The 20,402-nt window shown below is 48.4% G+C and overlaps 1 protein-coding gene across 2 annotated transcripts in view; it reads right to left on the bottom strand.

Annotated features, from left to right (window-relative positions):
• Nucleotides 1–20,402, bottom strand: part of ARHGAP1 (Rho GTPase activating protein 1) — a 159,048-nt gene that overhangs the window by 109,538 nt on the left and 29,108 nt on the right. For both annotated transcript variants that reach the window (XM_069221697.1, XM_069221698.1), the window contains exon 3: nucleotides 18,723–18,821. In XM_069221697.1, coding sequence (XP_069077798.1) covers nucleotides 18,723–18,821 — 99 coding nt within the window. The remainder of the gene's footprint in view (nucleotides 1–18,722; nucleotides 18,822–20,402) is intronic.

The raw sequence follows: 20,402 nt of genomic DNA, 5'->3' as shown, positions 1-20,402 counted from the left end.
TGTCAGTGAAAAGGAAGTTTGCCAAGTTTCTAAAGGCTCTTAAGTTACATTTTAAGGAACTAAAGCCAGAAAAGGAAGGGGGTGCGTCTGCACACAGTAGGATCCGGACACAGTTTGCTTGATTGAAAATAGTGATTTTCTCACAATTCCAGACCATCTTTAGTTTCAGCTTTTAGGGGCACTGGACTTTAGTTTTTTAGGGGAGACAAGTTTACATGAGAACCTTTATCCCAGGCTTGAATTTGTATCCATCACACCAACAACCAGATTACAATTAGTTACTAGGGCCAAACTTTATAAGACGGCTGTGGTAACTCGAGACACACCAAAGATCTAGAATTGATTCCTTAAGTAAAGGAATCTCTATTCAGAACATCCCCACCCAGTAAGTGATTGTAGCATGGGGAGATGTCTTGTTGACATGACTGTTGGCCTATGTGTTTCCCCATGCCAACAGCAGGTAACAACGGGCCTGATGTACGTAGATGCAATTTTGCATTTCCTAAATAGCGACTTCATAGAAATTGCTAGTTAGGAAATGCAAAATGATATGTATCAAAATACTGATTACCGAGTAGGAATCGCTATTAGAAACTCACAAATCCCATGCCATTTGGGTCACTGGGACGGTTTTGCATTTCCAAAATAGCGATTTTCTATTAGGAACTCACCATTTTGGAAATGCAAAACCAAGGATGGCTATGGGCAAAAGACCCTCGTGATGCACATGTAGAGCACCAAGGGGCATGTGTGTGCTCTGCTGACCTTAAAAAAACAAGCATCTTTGGGGGCTTTTTTAAAATTGCACACGGTTACCATGGACTTGGGGTCAATGGTAATTGCATTTCCTAAATGCCCAATTCGCATTTAGGAAATTCTTAGCACATCTGATTAGGAACCGCAAAAGGTTACTCCCCATTTGTGAGTTCCTATTTAGAGGATCGCAAAATGCGATTTCTACTGAATAAAAATCGCAATTTGGGATTCCCTAAAGGGCTTTGTACATCTGAAAAGCCAATTTAGCATTTCTTAACGGCACGAAATAGTAATTCGGACTGTTAAGAAATCCTAAATGACTTTGTACATATGGCTCAATGTTACCTACACCCATGTGCAAAGATCATCTGTGCAATGAATCTCATATCCATACACTGACCGTGGACATTGTCGCTCATTGGAGAATCACTAACATCCATTAGGAGGCGGTCCTGTCCACAGGGAAACACAAGGACTTTCTTTTATGGATCTCCTTGACTTTGCGTTAGAGGTTGACTGGTTTGGCACTCACAGGCAGTAAGAAAAAGAAGCATTACACACTCATGGAGCGCCCCCTCCCCTCCCCCCCCCCCCCACTGCCCCTGATGAACAAGTTGCCGAAAGGTCCACTTATCCAATGCTTCACAGCTGGCTATGCTTATTCATAACTTTGCAGGAGCCATTTGGAAATAAGAAACCTGTAAATATCCAGGCCGGAGGTAAAAGTGGTGATATTTTATTGATCTAAAGTAGGTCTGACCAAAGTCATAAAATATGCAAAATGATTCCTGAGTAGGATAAAAAAAAAAAATCAATAAGCATGGCCAGCCAACTGCTCCAGTGCATGGATGGTGTACAAACCGTATCCTAGGGGTTCACCACAGGTATTTCTAGGGGCTCAAAATTGGTATTTCTAGGGGTCACACCTGGTATTTCTAGGGGTCACACCTGGTATTTCTAGGGGCTCACACCTGGTATTTCTAGGGGCTCAAAACTGGTGTTTCTAGGGGCTCAAAACTGGTGTTTCTAGGGGCTCAAAACTGGTGTTTCTAGCGGTTCCACATTTCTGCTTCCGAGGGGTTCCACACTGGTGTTTCCTAGGGGTTCCACACTACTGGTTCCTAGGGTTTCCACACCGGTGTTTCCAAGAGCTCCACACCGGTGCTTCAGATGGGTTCCACACGGGTGCTTCTGAGGTGTTCCACACGGGTGCTTCCTAGGGTTTCCACCCTAGTGTTTCCGAGGGTTTCCACACTCGTGCTTCCTAGAGGTTCCACAGTGGTGTTTCCTAAGAGTTCCACACTGGTGTTTCCTAGGTGTTCCACACTGGTGTCTCCTAGGTGTTCCACACTGGTGTCTCCTAGGTGTTCCACACTGGTGTCTCCTAGGTGTTCCACACTGGTGTCTCCTAGGTGTTCCACACTGGTGTCTCCTAGGTGTTCCACACTGGTGTCTCCTAGGTGTTCCACACTGGTGTCTCCTAGGTGTTCCACACTGGTGTCTCCTAAGAGGTTCCACACTGGTGTTTCCTAAGAGGTTCCACACTGGTGTTTCCTAAGAGGTTCCACACTGGTGTTTCCTAAGAGGTTCCACACTGGTGCTTCCTAAGGGGTTCCAAACTGGTGCTTCCTTAGGGGTTCCACACCGGTGCTTCCTAGGGGTTCCACACCGGTGCTTCCTAGGGGTTCCACACTGGTGCTTCCTAGGGGTTCCACACTGGTGCTTCCTAGGGGTTCCACACTGGTGGTTTCAAGGTGTTCCACACTGGTGTTTCCTAGGGGTTCCACACTGGTGTTTCCTAGGGGTTCCACACTGGTGCTTCCTAGGGGTTCCACACTGGTGCTTCCTAGGCGTTCCACACTGGTGCTTCCTAGAGATTCCACACTGGTGCTTTCGAGGTGTTCCACACTGGTGCTTTCGAGGTGTTCCACACTGGTGCTTTCGAGGTGTTCCACATTGGTGCTTTCGAGGTGTTCCACACTGGTGCTTTCGAGGTGTTCCACACTGGTGCTTTCAAGGGATTCTACACAGGTGTTTTCTTGAGCTCCACACTGGTGTTTCCGAGGGGTCTCTCACTGGTGTTTCATACAGGTTCCAAATTTGAGTTCCCTAGAAGTCCCACACTGGTGTTTCCAAGGGGTTCCACGCTGGTGCTTCACAGGACTTCCAACACTGGTGTTTGAGTGGATCCACATAGGTGTTTCCTAGCGGTTCCACACTGGTGTTTCCCGGTACCCCACACTGGTATTATCTTGGGGTTCCACACGGGTGATTCGTAGGGGCTCCACAAGGGTGTTTCGTAGGGCCTCCACACAGGTGTTTCCGAAGGGTTCAACACTGGTGCTTCCTAGGGGCTCCACAATGGTGTTTCCTATGGGTTCATGTAGAAAAGTGTCTCTTTTTGCCACAGTCACCCCCCTACACTTTTTGTGTCTCCTTCAAAATGGGGTTCATCCATCGGTGGCCCTTCCAGATCCTATTGTGCTCCTGTGGGCTTCCACTGCTTTCCTCAGTGTGACCAGTATGTCTGACCCAAGCAGTTTCCCTGGTCAGGCAGCATTCTCCTACTGTGTGGGGAACAAACTCCCATTGATAGATAATATCACACTTCCATGTCTGATCGATGAGGATAATAGCCCTTACGCTCACTACAGGTATGACAGCTCCAGGAGTTTCTCCATTTTTAGGTCTCCACTCAGACTGCACATGTGATGCAGTTGGAAGATATTTAGGGGGCTTTGAAATCCACCATTTCTTACCATTGGTTAACTTCATTGTCATTCTCATTACATTGATTCGCTTTGGTCTGCGTGCGCAAACTTCAGTTCCTCTTTATGTGTTTATCTCTCTGGAGCATGGTGCAGGTACTGCTTCCTTATTTAGTGTCTGCGCTTTCGGATCTACTTTTTAGCTGTGCTGTCTGGTTTGGGAACAAGATCTTGGGGACATTCCGAAAGCTTCCCTGGGAATGCATCCCACCTGTTTACCACTGGCTTTATAACTCGCATTTGCTTGCTTTCTATTTGCTGGCTCTATTTGTTTTAAGCTGTACAGCTCGAGTTTGTCCCTTGCCCAAACCATATTTTCTGTATTCGTACACCAGTGCTGGATTTCTGTAACCAGGCATTTAGAACTTGCTGTGCATTCAAAGACAGAGCTCAAATGTCTCTTTCTTCCATGGAGCTTGGTGTTTACTTTCCTCTCTCCGAAAAAGTGAGAGGATTTATGCTTGCTGTAGGAAGTTGGCTCTGTATGCACTATTTCAAAGTAAGGAATAGTATGCACAGAGTCCAAGGGTTCCCCTTAGAGGTAAGATAGTGGCAAAAAGAGATAATACTAATGCTCTATTTTGTGGTAGTGTGGTCGAGCAGTAGGCTTATCAAAGGAGTAGTGTTAAGCATTTGTTGTACATACACACAGGCAATAAATGAGGAACACACACTCAGAGACAATTCCAGGCCAATAGGTTTTTGTATAGAAAAATATATTTTCTTAGTTTATTTTAAGAACCACAGGTTCAAATTCTACATGTAATACTTTGCATGAAAGGTATTGCAGGTAAGTACTTTAGGAACTTTGAATAATCACAATAGCATATATACTTTTCAAATAAAACACATATGGCTAGTTTAAAACTAGACAGTGCAATTTTCACAGTTCCTAGGGGAGGTAAGTAATTGTTAGTTCTTGCAGGTAAGTAAACCACCTACGGGGTTTAAGTTTGGGTCCAAGGTAGCCCACCGTTGGGGGTTCAGAGCAACCCCAAAGTTACCACACCAGCAGCTCAGGGCCGGTCAGGTGCAGAGTTCAAAGTGGTGCCCAAAACACATAGGATTCAATGGAGAAGGGGGTGCCCTGGTTCCAGTCTGCCAGCAGGTAAGTACCCGCGTCTTCGGAGGGCAGACCAGGGGGGTTTTGTAGGGCACTGGGGGGGACACAAGTCAGCACAGAAAGTACACCCTCAGCAGCACGGGGGCGGCCGGGTGCAGTGTGCAAACATGCGTCGGGTTTGTAATAGGTTTCAATGGGAGACCAAGGGGTCTCTTCAGCGATGCAGGCAGGCAAGGGGGGGGGCTCCTCGGGGTAGCCACCACCTGGGCAAGGGAGAGGGCCTCCTGGGGGTCACTCCTGCACTGGAGTTTCGATCCTTCAGGTTCTGGGGGCTGCGGGTGCAGGGTCTTTTCGAGGCGTCGGGATTGGAGAGTCAGGCAGTCGCGGTCAGGGGGAGCCTCGGGATTCCCTCTGCAGTCGTTGCTGTGGGGGCTCAGGGGGTACAACTTTGGTTACTCACAGTCTCGGAGTCGACGGGGAGTCCTCCCTGAAGCGTTGTTTCTTCACCAGTCGAGTCGGGGTCGCCGGGTGCAGAGTTGCAAGTCTCACGCTTCTGGCGGGAATTGCAGGGGTCTTTAAATTGCTTCTTTGGAAACAAAGTTGCAGTCTTAGGTGAACAGGGCCGCTGTTCTCTGGAGTTTCTTGGTCCTTTTAGAGCAGGGCAGTCCTCTGAGGATTCAGAGGTCGCTGGTCCTGGGGAAAGCGTCGCTGGAGCAGTTTTCTTCCGAAGGGGGGAGACAGGCCGGTAGGGCTGGGGCCAAAGCAGTTGGTGTCTCCGTCTTCTCTGCAGGGTTTTTCAGCTCAGCAGTCCTCTTCTTCTTAGGTTGCCAATGGCTACTAGCCCTGAGGGTGGCTACACCCTCTTTGTGCCTCCTCCCAAGGGGAGGGGGTCACATTCCTATCCCTATTGGGAGGATCCTCCATCTGCAAGATGGAGGATTCCTAAAAGTCAGAGTCACTTCAGTTCAGGTTGCCTTAGGGGCTGTCCTGACTGGTCAGTGACTCCTCCTTGTTTTTCTCATTATCTCCTCCGGCCTTGCCGCCAAAAGTGGGGCCGTGGCCGTGGCACTAGCTGGAATGCCCTGTGGTGCTGGAACAAAGGGGGTGAGCCTTTGAGGCTCACCGCCAGGTGTTATAGCTCCTGCAAGGGGGAGGTGATCTCCACCCAGTGCAGGCTTTGTTACTAGCCACAGAGTGACAAAGGCACTCTCCCATGTGGCCAGCAACATGTCTCGAGTGTGGCAGGCTGCTTAAACCAGTCAGCCTACACAGGTAGTTGGTTAAGGTTTCAGGGGGCACCTCTAAGGTGCCCCCTGGGGTGTATTTTACAATAAAATGTACACTGGCATCAGTGTGCATTTTTTGTGCTGAGAAGTTTGATACCAAACTTCCCAGTTTTCAGTGTAGCCATTATGGTGCTGTGGAGTTCGTGTTTGACAGACTCCCAGACCATATACTCTTATGGCTACCCTGCACTTACAATGTCTAAGGTTTGGCTTAGACACTGTAGGGGCACAGTGCTCATGCACTGGTGCCCTCACCTATGGTATAGTGCACCCTGCCCTAGGGCTGTAAGGCCTGCTAGAGGGGTGACTTATCTATACTGCATAGGCAGTGTGAGGTTGGCATGGCACCCTGAGGGGAGTGCCATGTCGACTTACTCGTTTCATCCTCACCAGCACACACAAGCTGGCAAGCAGTGTGTCTGTGCTGAGTGAGGGGTCCCCAGGGTGGCATAAGCTATGCTGCAGCCCTTAGAGACCGTCCCTGGTATCAGGGCCCTTGGTACCAGGGGTACCAGTTACAAGGGACTTACCTGAATGCCAGGGTGTGCCAATTGTGAAAACAAAAGTACAGGTTAGGGAAGGAACACTGGTGCTGGGGCCTGGTTAGCAGGCTTCAGCACACTTTCAATTCAAAATATAGCATCAGCAAAGGCAAAAAGTCAGGGGGTAACCATGCCAAGGAGGCATTTCCTTACACTTGCTCCAGAGAGTGCTTGAGGAAGGCTGTATGATGTGTTATGTTTTTCTAGCACACAACAAAATTTAAATATCTATAAATTAACTGTGCCGCTATTTCAGAATTACAAAAAGTCCAAATGAAGCACTTTTTTGGTAATTCTGAAGTGTGGTGGTAACAAATATTTTAAAACGATCAAAACAAATCAATAAACTAGGTGATGACACTTCCACATATTATCGTTGGTGCACTGTATACTTTTATCAGTGAAACTGTATGTACTAATTGTGATTTCAATGGAAGATGTGTTGCCAGTAATGGAAGTGTGCTACCACACCATGCATCCATTCTAATCCACTCTGCACCACTCCCCGCCACTGCACTCTACTCTGCACCTCTCCACTTTACACCATGCCACTGCACTCTACGCCACTGTACTCTACTCCAGTCTGCACTACTCCATTCCTACACTGCACTCTATGCTACTTCACTCTAAGCCTCTACTCTAGATCACTTTACTCTATGCCAGTGCACTCTACGCCACCCTATGCCACTGCACTCGCCTCTACTGTACTGTGTTCTATGCCAATGCACTCTATGCCACTCTACATTACTGCACTCTATGACACGCTACTCTGCACTCTACGCCACTCTACATTACTGCACTCTATGACACGCTACTCTGCAACACTGCACTTTACGCCACTCTACATTACTGCACTGACACACTACTCTGCAACACTGCACTCTACATTACTGCACTCTGACATGCTACTCTGCAACACTGAACTCTACGCCACTCTACATTACTGCACTCTGATGCGCTACTCTGCAACACTGCACTCTGACATGCTACTCTGCAACACTGAACTCTACGCCACTCTACATTACTGCACTCTGATGCGCTACTCTGCAACACTGCACTCTGACATGCTACTCTGCAACACTGAACTCTACGCCACTCTACATTACTGCACTCTATGACACGCTACTCTGCAACACTGCACTCCGACATGCTACTCTGCAACACTGAACTCTACGCCACTCTACATTACTGCACTCTGATGCGCTACTCTGCAACACTGCACTCTGACATGCTACTCTGCAACACTGAACTCTACGCCACTCTACATTACTGCACTCTGATGCGCTACTCTGCAACACTGCACTCTGACATGCTACTCTGCAACACTGAACTCTACGCCACTCTACATTACTGCACTCTATGACACGCTACTCTGCAACACTGCACTCTGACATGCTACTCTGCAACACTGAACTCTACGCCACTCTACATTACTGCACTCTGATGCGCTACTCTGCAACACTGCACTCTGACATGCTACTCTGCAACACTGAACTCTACGCCACTCTACATTACTGCACTCTGATGCGCTACTCTGCAACACTGCACTCTGACATGCTACTCTGCAACACTGAACTCTACGCCACTCTACATTACTGCACTCTGATGCGCTACTCTGCAACACTGCACTCTGACATGCTACTCTGCAACACTGAACTCTACGCCACTCTACATTACTGCACTCTGATCCGCTACTCTGCAACACTGCACTCTGACATGCTACTCTGCAACACTGAACTCTACGCCACTCTACATTACTGCACTCTGATGCGCTACTCTGCAACACTGCACTCTGACATGCTACTCTGCAACACTGAACTCTACGCCACTCTACATTACTGCACTCTATGACACGCTACTCTGCAACACTGCACTCTGACATGCTACTCTGCAACACTGAACTCTACGCCACTCTACATTACTGCACTCTGATGCGCTACTCTGCAACACTGCACTCTGACATGCTACTCTGCAACACTGAACTCTACGCCACTCTACATTACTGCACTCTATGACACGCTACTCTGCAACACTGCACTCTGACATGCTACTCTGCAACACTGAACTCTACGCCACTCTACATTACTGCACTCTGATGCGCTACTCTGCAACACTGCACTCTGACATGCTACTCTGCAACACTGAACTCTACGCCACTCTACATTACTGCACTCTGATGCGCTACTCTGCAACACTGCACTCTGACATGCTACTCTGCAACACTGAACTCTACGCCACTCTACATTACTGCACTCTGATCCGCTACTCTGCAACACTGCACTCTGACATGCTACTCTGCAACACTGAACTCTACGCCACTCTACATTACTGCACTCTGATGCGCTACTCTGCAACACTGCACTCTGACATGCTACTCTGCAACACTGAACTCTACGCCACTCTACATTACTGCACTCTATGACACGCTACTCTGCAACACTGCACTCTGACATGCTACTCTGCAACACTGAACTCTACGCCACTCTACATTACTGCACTCTGATGCGCTACTCTGCAACACTGCACTCTGACATGCTACTCTGCAACACTGAACTCTACGCCACTCTACATTACTGCACTCTATGACACGCTACTCTGCAACACTGCACTCTGACATGCTACTCTGCAACACTGAACTCTACGCCACTCTACATTACTGCACTCTGATGCGCTACTCTGCAACACTGCACTCTGACATGCTACTCTGCAACACTGAACTCTACGCCACTCTACATTACTGCACTCTATGACACGCTACTCTGCAACACTGCACTCTGACATGCTACTCTGCAACACTGAACTCTACGCCACTCTACATTACTGCACTCTGATGCGCTACTCTGCAACACTGCACTCTGACATGCTACTCTGCAACACTGAACTCTACGCCACTCTACATTACTGCACTCTGATGCGCTACTCTGCAACACTGCACTCTGACATGCTACTCTGCAACACTGAACTCTACGCCACTCTACATTACTGCACTCTGATGCGCTACTCTGCAACACTGCACTCTGACATGCTACTCTGCAACACTGAACTCTACGCCACTCTACATTACTGCACTCTATGACACGCTACTCTGCAACACTGCATTCTACGCCACTCTACACTACATTCTTTGCCAATGCACTCGTTGCCACTCTACTCTGCATCACTCCGCTCTCCGCCACTGCACTCCACAGCACTATACTCTACTCTGCACCACTCAATGTCACCCTACTCTTCACCAACCTTTACCACTCTACTCTGCACAACTCTACACCATTGCACTTTGCAGCACTGCAGTCAACTATGCAATACTTTAATCTATGCCACTGCACTACGACGCTCCACCGTAAACCGCTGTATTTTATGCCACTGCACTCTGCACTGTTGCTTTACCACACCTTCCCCATGCCCCCCCCAAGTTGTGGTTTGCTTGTCCAATAACTCCCGCACCCCTCTTACGTGTTGCTTGCTGGCCCCGTACCTCCCACACCACTCCCGTGTTGTAGCTTTCTTGCTCCATCCCTCCTTGCATTCTTGTTGCTCGCCATGTCCACCTGCTCACTTCTCACATTACTGCTTCCCATGTTATTGTCACTTACCCTGTCCCTCCTGCCCCTTCCCATATTGTTGCTTGTCCCGTCCTTCCCGCTCCCTCCAGTCGTGATTTTGCCTTCCCCGTCCCTCCCCTATATTTCCTATATTGTTGCTATTTTCGCCCTACGTCCCTCAAGTTTTGTTTTGGCTTGCCTCATCCCTCCTGCGTTGTTGTTGAGTGACTCACATCTCCCACCCCTTCTCATATTGTTGCTTGCCCCCTCCCATCAGAAAAAAGAGCTCTGTCACTGTTAGCGCTAGCCATGTCATCGCTCCTTTTTTCCCCCTCACTTTCAGCAAAGCAGCCAATCTGTTGTGCGACATGGCTAAAAGACATTGAAAAACAAAATAGCTCTCATGTAGGCGAGACGTACTGGCTTTGCCAATAGTTTTTTTGTGTGGTCATCCAGGGTTCTTCATTCAGAAGTCAGGTTTTCATTGGTGTCTTTGAGAGATCTCACAGTCATGTGCGTAGAAAATCCGTGCCAAAGGCCCAGTCTAATGGGATCGATTGTGAAGGAATTCTTTGTCCGCAATGAAATAACAGGAGCCCTTGGGAAAGCCTTTTTGAAAAATGTTGGGTTTTGAAACTATCTCCAAGGAATGAAATGTGCAGGAAATATTTAGTGCACCTAAAGAAACAACAAATAAATACACTGCGCACCACTTATATAGTCCTAATCGCCAGAGGTTGACACATAACCTTAGCAATCTGCCCCATTTTTAGTACACACGGACAGACATAGAAATCAGGGTATACAAGTGTTAGGTTGTTTATGTACCTTTCAGTACCAGCACTCAGCCTGTGTCTAGGCATCTCAGACCCCCCCAAAGGCACAGGAAGAAAAGGTAATGCCCCCATGATCCATGCTAGGTTGAGATGTGGGCTGAACACTGGTCTGGGGTAGTACTAGGCTAGAATCTGGGTTAACGAAGAGGCGGATGAGCCTTCCAGGCCTCATGCCCTAGTTATTCCACGTTCCAGAAGACGGAATCTTGTCTCAGCTGCACAAGGTTTTGTACTGTGTACTGCACATTATGTTGGCCGTTCCTATTACATTTTCTATCTTAGACTGCCATCCATTTCATGAACAGCGTTCAATCAACGAAACAGGAAGTGATGAAAGAGGAGCACGGGGAATCTCTAGATGCATTACAGTAGTAGTATGAAAGGCTGGGTTCTTCTTCTTTACATTAGCTAGAATATGAAAACTTTTACTTGCATATTTGTTGCGGTTACAGATTTATGAATTACGCAGCCCATTTTAAAAGTTAAAAGGAGAAATGGAGACAATCAAATACTTTATAAAGTTAAAAATAGGATCGACAGAAATTTTAACTGGTGAATATGATAGAATATTTTGTGAATGGTAAAGTTAAAACAATAATAGGAACAAGCAACATATTAATAAAACGTATGTGGCCCCTAACCATAGCCCCCTGTTGCCTAATGATGGAAACAATAATGCAAAATCTGTTGTCTCATCAAAGCTTTGGCCATACTGTGACGTAATAAACTACAAACATGCCGACAATTACTGGAATTCCAGACAACTGCACCAGTCACACATTGTTTTATAATAAACATGGTAAAATTTACAATAAATAATGAAACTGAGAGTGAAAAAAATAGTAAAAGGCTCCTATTAAATGCAGAAAGAGGTCCATGCTTTTGACTCCGGAGTCGCATCTTATGAGAGGGAGTGAGCAGTCGGTCTGACTCTGATCACATGTGTGGGGCTTTAAAGTGCTTTAACACAAGGACAGCGAGTGCTCGTGGCAGATACAGGTCTCACCCTCTGCCCTCACTTTGGCCAGTCACTTGCACTGTGTCTGGGGAAACGAAAGCCCTGTGTTCACTGATTTACGACATAGGCCTGGCTGATTTTTTTAAAATATATCTTTATTATTTGGAATTCATTAAATTTGATTGAACAGTAATTTGTAGACATAATTCCATCAGCTGTATTCTTGTTTATCGGGATCTAATCAGATGACAAGTGTTTGGCAGCTGAGCTGTATCGAGACAGCATACCAGATTCATTTTACAACAACAACAACAAAAAAGAAAAAGAACATAAGGTTTGAAGTAAATGTCAATGAGAAGAAAGATGGTCTTTATCTCACGTCAGGTAGCTGCAATATGTATACTTCTTTTGATTCAGGAGAACTGAGTGATGTTGTAGCGCTTGCTGGCTTGCCGGATTCATATATATTGGTGTACCTCCCTCAGAAGCTTATGTCCTGGAATCCAGACCCCTCACCACCCTACGCCCAGTGTCTTTCAAGAGGGCCCGTGAACAGATTAGCGCACAAGAGGCTGAATTTACTGCCCATGTAAGTCCCACGTAGGAGGATGCTAATCCCACTATTTCCTGCATATATTTTCATGTCTTCAAGATTTTTAAAATGAAAGTGCTTAAAGCCACTGGGCGCACTCTAGTCTAGACCTCTTCTTGATACAATAAATATACCTGCAGTGCGTTGTGAGTACACCAAGAATCACAATGGCTACTAGAGAGTCACAATGACAACATTACACAGTACATTCATAATTGTACCTATGTTGTTTTGTGGGTTTTCTTTTCTTGATCTTTGTCCCTCTTGATGTAAGATCAATTGGATATGCAGCCTTGAAACAGCTGACTAGTCAACTAGGCCAGACAACAAATCATGTATCAGTTAAATAGCTCAAGGTACGGGGGGGGGGGTGGAACCAAGCAGGCCGCACAGCATTGAAGCTCTGGGGTCCGCTACCGCCCGTCATCTCTCCACCACTTCACAACCGTTGCTGCACACTGGACGCCCCACACTCAACGGGGAGATAAAGTTTAGGACCTGGGGGGACCCCTCGACGGATGTATTCTGCTGGCAGCCTGACGAAGCCTTCGGAGGCCCCGCGGTGGCCTGAGGGCAGGGCCATGGCCAGGCACAGAGATCTGGCGGCTTCGGGCTGCCATCCCGGCATCATCAGCGGATCCCTGCAGGACACACGCGGCGGTCTGGCCTCGTCCAATCTGGCAGTTCCTCGGAGGCCCGAGGCTTTCTCAGGCCCTTCCATGCGCCTGGGCTGGCCTGCATGGAAGATGGGGCTCGCACAGCCCTGGCTGGCAGAAACAACTCCCAGTGAGTGCCCACACCTGGCTACCTATTTATAACCCTAGCTTGTTGTCTCAGCTCTCATCACTGCGGTGCTCTCCAGAGCGGCCTCTACTGTTAGGTCTTGTGGGCCCAGGAGTGCTCCAGCGTGGACTCCCTCTGATCCCCTCTACCTATGTGGCCGGTCTTCTGAACTCAGCCGCCGCCTCACCTGAGAGCGTGGTTAATGAGGACTGCACGCTGTGCGCCTACAATATCTAGTGGTTATGCACTGAGATACCTCTCCGGTGCATCAGCCTGCCGCTCCGGCCCGGCACCCACACTACCCATTCTGCACCCTCGACGGATCTCGCTGAGCCATACATAACTGCTCCCTTAGACCCGCATTTGCAAATTGATAGCGCGGGTGCCAGGGATGCCTTCTCTCCTTCACTACTGCAGAGGGTGCTGATGGGTTCTCCGTGGCCCACCTGAGCATCACTAGGGAGGCAATATCTAGGACTATGCTGGTTACTTTGATTAGCTTGGTCTCTTGTTTTCACTGCATGTCCCCTACTTTGGTCTGCAGCATCCTCCACGAGCCATCTGAGGTATAGATGTCTCACCACTTGAGTCTCGCACATCACCCAGTGCCCATATTACAACCCTTCAACACCCTTACAACTACGCACAATGGGGCGTGGCGATCCCAAACAAAAGAAGTTGGCATTTGACTGCAGAGAAGCCTACACCATCAACATTCCTTATCTTATACGGAGGACCCTTCTCATACTGACTCGGCCACTATATCCTCTGACGGCACACCCACAATAATGGCGGCATTGCATGCTGTGTTTCAGGCCACTGACACTCGCTGGGACTCCCTCAGCAGCCGTCTGGGTCGTATGGGAGAACGCCTGCATCACCACAATACTCGTCTAGATGGTGCCAAGCACTAGAAGCTCTGACAAAGAAGATGATGCCTCCGGTACAGCGAAATGTCCAGTAAAGTGGAACGCCTGCTTAAAGTCGCAATTGTGAAAAAAGAAGACCTTAAGGCAGAATCCAGACGAAATAACCTTTGCATCATGGGTGTAGCCGAAATCACTGAGTCACCCAGACATTTTGGTGGAGAAACTACTCCGTGAACACGCCAGTCGCCCGACTTCACTGACACTTTGGAGGTGGAGCAGGCACATAAGTCATTGGGCTCACGCCCTCCCGCTGGAGCCCCACAACGCCCAATAATAGCACGCATCCTCGATTTTAGGGACACAGCACTCTGCTTGGCCCGGGAGAACTGGCCCACTCCACTACCAAGGTTCCACATTGTCCCTGTTTCCTGAATTTACCCTTGCTGTACAGGAAGTCAGACGCAAATTTACTGACGGTAAAAACACTCTTCGAAAGCATGGCCTCAGATATAATATGCTGTACCAGTGCAGCTTCGAGTTGAAGCCAACGTTGGACATCACATCTTCAAAGGTCTTGTAGAGCTGGTCTGATTCTGCAGATGACAACCTGAGAGCAGCGGCTCCTCGCGGCACGCTACTCCAGACCAATCACGCTCTGCTTGTCTACATGACCCACCAGGCTGAGGTGAACAATGTCAACATCTTGACCACCATTGCTTGGGAACTCACCTGAATTGAGCTCTTCACCCTACTAGGAAACTCCATCTATCCACCTATATGTTCATAGATTTTTGCAATCCGCTTCCATTAATGTGTTTTTTCTGATAATTTAAAGCGGATACCCACCCCCCATAGCGTTGTCACTACCCTCGAAGTGTACACCTAGATGAATGATTGTTTTGTTCCGTCTTTGTTTGATGGGGATGCACCAGTTTTCGATATTACTGGTGTGGGAGAGGGGTAGAGTTATTGTTGTATTGTTTCTGTTTTTATTTTCTGTTGCATTGCTACTACAGTGCATGTCAACACTGCACAGTTGACATTGTCATAGCAGTACCCCATAACGCCCCACACACTCTACCACTGTAGACATACCGTGAGCGCTGTTTGGCATGTACATCCTGGAACATCCGAAGTTAAACAACCCTAGATAGAGGAAGCAGCTAATTCCTTATCTTAAGATACAATATGAAATTGTCATTCCTTCAGGAAACTCACTCTTCCCCGGGAAGATTGCAGATTTGCATCCACTTGGGGCATGAGCCCATTTGTTTCATAATATAGCTCTTACTCACAAGGGTTATGCATCCTAATCCACAAGTCTCTTCCGTTTTTATATCAGGACCACATTGCTGATACTGATGGTAGGCATCTACTGGTCTCCGGCACCATAGCCGGTAGAGTGGTGCTTCTCCTAAATATCTACGTAACTAGTACCAACTCCCCTGCGTTTTACCCCACTCTCTCGGCCCTGACAGGACACCTACCCACAGATCTAATCCTGGTGGGAGGCAATTTTAATTTAGCTTACCATCTGCCCGCTGGCTCCAGCGGCCCTTCCGCCACGACCAAGCCCCGCTCTCTACGTGCGGTTCAGGACATTATTGACATTTAACAACTGTCTGACACCCACTACCCCTATGTTAGGGGATACACTTTCTATTCGGCCCCACGCGACACCTCGACCCATACAGATTATTGGTTCAAACCTCGGAGTGCCCTCTTTTGGCAAGCAAACGTGGCCCATCTGCTCCGCACTCTATCCGCTCATGCCCCTGTTCGACTAACACTGACAGTCCCATATCACGAATGTGCTCGTGCCCGTCGCTACGGTGAGGGTGAGCGACCAGGCCACATCCCATTGCAGCTACCATGCCCCAGCTACCAGAGCACCTATATTACCAGACTCCTTACTGAGGAGGGCACAATCCTCACTCACAGCGCCAGTATAGTTCAGACATTCCTACCGTACTACCAAAAATTATATACCACCTGGTTGTCTGGTACTAGTGAGGCAATATACACTTACCTGTCAGGAATAGTGATCATATGGCTAACAGAAGGGCAATGACAATTCCTGGCGTCCCCCATCACACAGGAGAAAATCAAACAGGCGACAGAAGCCTTGGGCGGTTCCAAGGCCCCTGGCCTGGACGGCCCTACAAGCAACTTCTATAAAGCCTTTATACGTGTTTTAGTTCCACACGTCTCAGAGGTTTATGCTGAGACCCCGGATGACGCTATTCCTCCACCCACATTATGCAAAGTAGCCATCATCCTCCGACTTAAGCCTGGTAAGCCAGCCCATCTCCACACCTTGTATAGACCCTTGTCACTCCTCAACTACGACAATAAAATCCTGGCCAAAGTAACTGTGACTCGCTTGGCTCTCCTCCTGGACAAATTTCCCCCCTCCAGATGGGCTTTGAGCCACATCGCTCTACTGCCATGAATTTATATACTATATTTGCAGTCCTGAAACAAATTTCCCAGACATTCCCATCTGCGGTTGCCCTCCTTGACACTGAAAAAGCCTTTGATTCTCTGGAGTGGCCATTTCTGAAGGTGACTCTAACTTAACTGGGAATGCATCAAAGCTTTTACGACTTCATCATGCTCCTTTACTCTCGCTCAATGGCGCGGTTAATAGCAAATGATCAACTAACTGATGCATTCCCTGTTTCAAGAGGCACCGTCAAGGATGCCTCTTTTCCCCCTTCCTCTTTATCATAGACCTAGATCCCCTGATCCGGCATCTGCAAGAACACCATTTGCACAGAGGACTTTGGTTCCGCCAGGGACCCCTCCTGGCTTCCGTCTACATCAATGACATCCTTCTATTTGTACGGGACCCCCCCAAACACACAGACACTGCTCCCCATCATCTGAGAAATAATACGATATGGTACTCTTTCTGGTCTCTCCATAAATCAGAGTAAATCTGAGCTCTTTTCTCTCACGGAGGCCTCTGTTCCATGTGCATTAGAATAACCTCTTTGCTGGTGTATTGATCCCCCTATGTACCTCAGAATCATTCTTCGTAAGCAGAGGGAAGAGGTAATTCGCCACAACTATGGCCCCACAGTTGACAAACTCACCACTCAGACTGACAGATGGATTCGCTGCCACGGTCTACTTCAAGGCGGATAGCCATTATTAACATGGTAGCGCTTCCATGCTTTCGCTACACGTTTCTGAACATCCCGATTGCACTGACCAACTCTTTCTTCACCACCTTGCACAGCCTTTGGACCCATCCTATATGGGCTGCTACTGTCCCAAAATCAAACAGGAGGCACTAACCCTCCCATAAGATAAAAGTGGCTTTGGTGTACTGGATTTCCAGTTGCATTATCTGGCTGTGCAGAGCCATTTCTCCTACCACTGACTTCCCTTCCTAAAACCAGGGCAGGTGCAAGCGGGTCAGCTCCCTGGATCTTCAATCCTGCCCCACGGAGTCCCAAGTGAACCCCCTGAGATACACACTCTCTCCACAACGTGCTGCGCATCGTCCAAACTCCGAAGGTATCTAGGCATCCTCCTTCTATACTCACTGGATAGTCCCCTTATAAACCATCTTTGGCTACCAATGTCCAGGAAACACTGGCACTGCGCGCACTTTCAGCCCACCAGCTACACGCTATAAGTGGCCTTTTCACAAATCGTAAAGTGGACGAACACACCGCATTTGAGACCTTACGCGACAAACAACCTGCTTACCCGGAGGAACAGGCTGAATGTCCCCCCTTAACTTTAGTGGTATTGCCTGCTGATAGCATCAGGCTGGTACCCAGTCTCTACCCCTCCTGCTTCACACTAAAACCAACGCATGCGCTCACATCCCGGCGGCTTGGGAGCGTGACCGGGGCTACTCCATCCCAAACAAAACTAGGTAGAACTGCTGCACACAAAGTTAACTAGTATCCACTAACAGTGGGCACAACGTACTTCATTACAAGTACCTCCATCGGGCATATACCACTCCCAAGGCCCTAGCGCGATTTGACCCCTCATGCTCACATTGTGGCCCTCCATGTGCGGCAGACAGTGCCAACTGTACTGTTATTCGCGCTTATTGGAATGATATATGTTGGAGCACACTACTGATCCACTCATGGCATTCCTAGAATATGACAAACCCTTGATCTCTGGACTCAGACGATTCATTGCCATGGCTTAGTTATTAGCTAAATGGCTCACAGCCCTCCTCTGGGCAACAGTAAAACACCCACAACCAACGACTGGCTGGAGGACATGACATACTGCAATACTACTAGTGAACTTTACACCTCTTTCGGCTTCAACCTCCAGGCCTAAAGACATCTGGGCTCTTGTCTCTGGACTCCGACGCCCCGGATACTGCCACTGACTAATCTAACTGATCTACGATCTCACGTCAGAGAAGATCTCACAGATACAGGACAGTGGCCTTGCTCAATGTGGATCGATAAGAGGACAAGGACACGTGCAGCTGTTCTTTGTGAAACAGGTCAGGACACACACACAGACTTCACAGCTAGACAAGAGATCTGATGAGGGCACACACACAGGCTTCACAGCTACACAAGAGATCTGATGAGAGCACACACACAGGCTTCACAGCTAGACAAGAGATCTGATGAGGGCACACAAAGACATTCTATGAGAGCATACGAGCAGCCTCAGGCCAGGCATTTTACCAAAAGAAACACTGGCATTACGTGCGGAGTGCAAGAAATCAGTCTTACCTGCCACCTCCACAATCTGGTGTCGAGCGATGTCATAGTAGGGATCGTCCCAGCGCAGGTGGGTGTTGGGCTCAGGTGAGTCTTTGGCTTCTCCGATAGCTGCAGAGAACACCAACAACATGTGTAAATACACTGCTGAGAGCCTAGAGGAGTGGGGCACTGCACTATGCTAGAGGTGTGGAGCCACCAGAGAAGGAGGCTGAACATCACAGGAAAGCATGCTTCACTGGGGCACAGTGTACAGCACAGGAGGCGGCACACTATGCCAGGGGATGATATTCAAGATCTAAGAAGGAAAGGACACAGAACACAGGAGAGGTCAGGGATGCTGCTCACGTGAGGGAGGGGACACTGTACAGCACATATGGAGCTGCTGCACAGCACTAGCGGTAACACTGCACAACGCAGGGATGGAAGCTGCAGAAGTGGGGACTTTGAACACACGTCAAAGAAAGGTTACACAAGCTGCATGGCACAGAAGGGCCACCTCGCCACATACAAGAAAAAGCTGCACAGCTCATGAGAAGGCAACACATGCAACAGAAGATGGAGCTGCCCCTGAGGGACATACACACCACAGCTGGGGAGACTTCAGAAGGCTTGGAGCACGCAGTACAGCACAGGAAGGAATGCCACACACAGCACAAGGGTTGGCAGAGCACCCAAAGCACACTTTACAACATGCAGGACAATGCTCTAGTGCACGAGGCAAAACGAACAGCAGGCTGTGCTGCATAACAAAAGAGGGGTGCTAGGTCAGGGAAATACTGTGCAATGCACAACATTTGGGATGGGGTGCAAGAGGAGACGCTGACTTCAGAGCAGCGGTCACACGAAGGGTACATCTGCCAAACTGACAGGGAAGCGAGAGAGATGGAGGAAGGCCCTCCCATGGCAGAAGCGGGTGTCGTGGGTTCCTGCAGTCCATCTCTGCGCAGATGCCAATGTTGGGAAACAAGCACTGGGAAAGCCAAGAGATATGGTGTTGGCTGCTGAGCTTTTCACTTTGCCAATGCTTACTCTGCTTGAGGATGTTTTTTGCAAGAAGGCACACAGTGCATGAACTGAAGCAATGCCAGCAGTCAAACCACACACAGAAGGCACAGTACAAATACTTTTTATTGAAAAAGTAAGGTCTTGGCTGACGCTTAACCTAAAACTAGCACAGAGACTATGAAAAAGAATACTCTTAACGGCTAATTGTTTATTAACTGACTTGCAACACGCCTGGGAATGTTTTGAAAGGGAGAATAAAAAGATAAATAGAACATAAATCCTCAGCTTCAATGATTAAAGTGACCAAGTGCTACCCGGCGGGTACTAAAGGTTTACTTGCAGCATAGACAGGGCAAACCATGGGAAACGGTCCGAAGCCACTCAGGGGCTGGACCTATATTGTACCTCCATCCCAGCAGTCGAGAGGAGCACACTACCACAGCCCACCCAGGGTTAGGACTTTGGCTTCTACCAGCAAATGGAGTCCCCGAGAGCAGATGCAGAGTGTGGTCCATTTCATAGCCCCAGCGACGCGGAGTGTACCAGACCATTGTACCATAGCAGTGCATCCTCAACATCAAGAGGGTGGGACGTGACGTACACTGCAAGAGCCCCATCTGCAGAGATCAGCAGTCTCTTCCATGTCTTCGAGGTGGTGTGTACCTGGCCTGCTGTGTCACCACA

This window comes from Pleurodeles waltl, chromosome 3_1, assembly GCF_031143425.1.
Source record: "Pleurodeles waltl isolate 20211129_DDA chromosome 3_1, aPleWal1.hap1.20221129, whole genome shotgun sequence".
Lineage (NCBI taxonomy): Eukaryota > Metazoa > Chordata > Amphibia > Caudata > Salamandridae > Pleurodeles > Pleurodeles waltl.
The sequence above is the reverse complement of the archived record's forward strand: the minus strand, read 5'-3'. Positions and strand labels throughout refer to the sequence as shown.